Genomic DNA, 4,064 nt, shown 5'->3' with positions numbered 1-4,064 from the left:
CTGGAGGGATTGGGGTGGAACAGGGACAGTGGGTGGTTGGTGATTGTGGCTTCTGCGCTCCCACTGCCCTTATCTCACAGGCAACTTCCTGACAAATCCAACTTGAGTTTTCCCATCTCATCTTTCCCAGGGTTTGGAAAGATGTGGAGAGTAGAGAGCTTTAGATAAAAAGATGAATTTGAATGACCATTTTATTTGTATTTAAAATAATACTATTAAATGAGCATTTTGCACATGGGCACCCAGTGTCCTTTGGCCCAGCAGGGTCACTGCTGGCCTCCAGATGCCCATCAGCCTCTGGCAAGGGCCTCTCTGCCAGGTTCCTAAATGTCGATTCAAGGAAGCAAAAGTATTTTTTCTTGGCATTTGAGGACTTGCCTGAGGCATCTCAAGTGTTAAAAGTCCTAACTCAGGTCTCCCGAAAGGTGTGATTTTGGCAGAGCTGAGAATGGCTGGCAGTGATGTAGCCCCAACCCCTCCTGGCACAGAGAGGAGAGATGAAGTCCAGAGAGGGGCAGGGGCTCCACCGAGGCCACACAGCCCACGGGGCACGGCTCGCGCCAGCCTCCTTCCTCTTGAGTGCAGACCACATTCGCCCCCTCGTCTACCTCAGGGTCAGGGCCCGCCTGTCTGTAGCTTTTGTCGTGTCTGTGGTCACTCCCCTCCTGTCCAGACTGGATCTGGCTGCCTGGTCCCTCAGGCAGTGGGTTCTGGGGACACAGGGGCCCCTGGTCTGAGAGAGGGAGCCTGAACATATGACAGCCCATCTCATCCCCAGCCCCATTCCTGGCCTTTCCCGAGCAGGACGTGGAGGAGGAAGCCTGCTGCCTGGCCCCGGCCCCCAGTGTTACTGCCTCCCTGGATTCCAGGCAAGGGTCTGTATTCAGACCAAGGACCCATGTGAGGCTCAGCAAATGCACAAATGCTGTTCAGGGTTAGGAACAGGATCCCGGAGTCTGAGGCTAGAAGTCTTTATAGGCCTCCGTTTGCTCTCTGTGGGATCCTCTTGGCTCTGCTTGCACGCTCCCAGGTAGGGACCTCCCTACCTCCCGGGTCAGCCCCAGGAGCTTCCTGTCTTCCCAGACTAGTATCACCAATGTGTCTAAACACTCTTCTCTCCTCCCCTGCCTTTGTCTAGCAGGAGGTAGCATTGCCTCTTGGGATTTTGTACATGATTTTGAACAATTGGAGGAGATGCCCAGGCATTTTGTGGTCTAATCGTGTGCCTCCGCACCTGCCTGCAGCCCCTCCTCACTGTCAAGCCCTGAGCCAGGGCAGGCACGACTGTTCCTATGCTCCTGAGTCAGCTCCTTGCCAGACCTGGAGCTGGCCTGGGGCTGGTGACAGCTGGGCAGCAAGGATGGGAGGGAAGCGGGCAGCCTCCATCTGCCAGAGGGGGCCAGCAGTGGCTGACTGTCCAGCGGCTTTACCTCGTCACCCCCACTCCCACCCCCACCCCCAGCGCTGACACAAGTCTCTCTGCAGGGTGTGGGCAACACCAGACTGCAATAGGCTTGATGCTGGGACAGCCCCAATGTGGCCACCTCTCTCCCCCTCACCTTTGACCGTCAGGATGACAGCCCCCACCATCATGATTAGAGTCTGCAGGGCGTCCGTGTAGATCACAGTGGCCAGGCCCCCTGCAGGTGGACACAGGTTGCTGGAGGGGCCCTGGCCTCAGGGAGGAGGGACGTGGAAGTTCCCCTTGCGTGTCCCCCGCCCTTTACGGTGGGGAGCTGTGAAACCTGCAGGCCAGGCTCCAAATCCCCGTCTATCTGGCTGAGCTGGCCACATCCCAGGCTACTCCCCTGGCCCGTGGGAAGAGGTCCCTCTGCCTCCTGGGGGGCGTCATACCTGCAATGGTGTATAGGGCGGTGATGGCGAGCGTGAGGGTGGTGGAGAGGTAGAAATTCCAGCCCAGGCAGATGTGCACAAAGAGGGCCCCAGCGTACAGGTCCATCTGGGGGAGGGGCGTGCAGAGTCCAGGTGACTGTTAGGCCCCGGGCCCCAGCAGGCCACTCACTCGCTGCAGGACTTTGGGCAAGGCCTTCCCTGGGCCTTGGTGCCCCATGCACCGAGAGGAGGGGAGACCCCTGGCTACCTGCCCGCCTGCATCACGGGACTGCTGTGGGGGGAGGAAGAGCTGGCGTGCACAGGCTGTGCCGTGTCCTATAGGGAGCGTTGCTGTTATTAATAAAGTCCACACTGGCCAATGCCCACCAGAGCAGCGTTGTTACTGAGTCTGGCCCTGCCCAGGATACAAAAGGCTGAGCCCTGTCACCTTGTTTCCAGGGGGACCTTGAGTGCAAATGGAGTTCAGTGGGGAGACCTGTGAAGACTAGTGGGCCTTACAAAACGTGTGCTGGGGGTGGGCTGGAGGAACAGAGGGGCCGTCCTGCCTTGCTTGTTGCCCCCCGATGGGGTTGGGACTGAAGCCAGGAGTCCTCAAGCTGAGGCTGGTCCCAGGGCTGGACTGGACACAGCCCCTGTCATCCCAGAACCCGTGGGGCAGGAGTCCTAGCCTGGAGTGAGACAGTCTCAGTGCTAGAATGGACTTACAGACCGTAATCCCACCCCTCCACTCATCAGTGGGGGTCCAGCAGGAGGGAGGGCAGAACCCTGTCCTGCAGGACCTGATGGGGCAGGAGTCCTAGCCTGGAGTGAGACAGTCTCAGTGCTAGAATGGACTTACAGACCGTAATCCCACCCTCCACTCATCAGTGGGGGTCCAGCAGGAGGGAGGGCAGAACCCTGTCCTGCAGGACCTGGGGCTGGTTAGGGCTCTGTCCCACCTCACCCCTAAGTTTCCAAACCTGCCAGTGTGTGTTGGCTTGGTGGAGGGGAGATAACCCGAAATACAGCCTCAGGGGCCATGAGATTCCTTCCTGAGAAGGCTGGGGCAGGGCAGCAGGTCAGCTGAGCACACTGGTGTATGGGACAAGCCTGAGCCAGGCCCAGTCTTCCTGGGGCCCTGGCCTTGGAGCCCCCTCAGGGTCTAGCCCAACTTGGAGCAGACCAGCGCTGCCTGGAGCCAGGCTACAGGGATCCCCCACTTAGCCCAGCCTGAGCCCTTTACTCCTCAGGGATAGTTCGTCCCTCCCTCCTTTCCATGATGCCGGCCCTGCCGGGGAGGCTCCAGGCAAGGTCTGGTGGCCTCAGAGGGACTGACTGTCCTCTGAGCCTCCCTCCCCCACTGGCCCCCCCGGAACAGCTGCAGAGTCTAATCTAATTCCCTGAAGGCACAGATGGGGAGGCCCACCCAGGAGCACTGAGGAACTTGCCTGTGGTTGCGAAACCCTGGAATAGCCCCTGGGGAAGGGCCACTCTCGAGGGCATAAGGTGAGCCAGGGCCTCACCCCTGACTCCGAGACCTGCCGGCTCCCCCTGCTACTGGCTGATAGGAGACGCGTGCCCACGCCGTGATCTGGCCCCGCACCTCCCTGACTCCCTCCCTGCTGGTCCTTCCACGCCTTGCCCACGCTGTCGACCCCCGGCTGGCTCCGCAGCCTCCTGCCCTCTCCTCCACGGGCTGCACCGCCTGGGTTGCGGCTGCAAGGCCCGCGTTCCCACCCGGGCCACACTCCTCCCACTCTCCATTCTCCATTTCAGCCCATCACATTTCTGCCATGGGTCATGATCTTGCTGGTCTGTGTCCTTAACTCGTCCGTTGGGAAGGCGTGCATGGGTGTGGGGTGCTCACCAGGGCCTGGCCCACAGCAGGTGCCCGGCAAGTAGGCACGTTTTTGTAGCTCACGGAGGGACACATGCCCTACCGTCCATGGCTTGTAGCCTCTCGCTCAGTCCTGTGAGGTGTGCCGGCCATGTGGTAGATTGGGGACACATCAATAAGTGATGAGAAAGACGGGGGAGACACAAGATGGACATTCCACTCACTCCGTGTGGTGGCAGCCTCCGCGGGCAAGTGCAGGGAAGGAGGGAGGGCGGGGGAGGGGCGGGGGTCAGATCACGGCGTGGGCACGCGTCTCCTATCAGCCAGTAGCAGGGGGAGCCGGCAGGTCTCGGAGTCAGGGGTGAGGCCCTGGCTCACCTTATGCCCTCGAGAG

General features: G+C 60.3%; 1 protein-coding gene across 1 annotated transcript in view; it reads right to left on the bottom strand.

The window, feature by feature from the left end:
• The window catches only part of SLC5A10 (solute carrier family 5 (sodium/sugar cotransporter), member 10), a 59,425-nt gene that overhangs the window by 43,219 nt on the left and 12,142 nt on the right, over window positions 1-4,064 (bottom strand). Inside the window, exons 6-7 of the mRNA XM_008592253.1 lie at window positions 1,855-1,960; window positions 1,560-1,640 (exon numbers count right to left, since the gene is read on the bottom strand). Of these exons, the coding sequence (XP_008590475.1) occupies window positions 1,560-1,640; window positions 1,855-1,960 (187 nt within the window). The remainder of the gene's footprint in view (window positions 1-1,559; window positions 1,641-1,854; window positions 1,961-4,064) is intronic.

This window comes from Galeopterus variegatus, unplaced genomic scaffold (assembly GCF_000696425.1).
Source record: "Galeopterus variegatus unplaced genomic scaffold, G_variegatus-3.0.2 Scaffold7712, whole genome shotgun sequence".
Taxonomy (NCBI): domain Eukaryota; kingdom Metazoa; phylum Chordata; class Mammalia; order Dermoptera; family Cynocephalidae; genus Galeopterus; species Galeopterus variegatus.
Note: the sequence above shows the minus strand (reverse complement) of the source record. Positions and strands in the feature narration are given on the sequence as shown.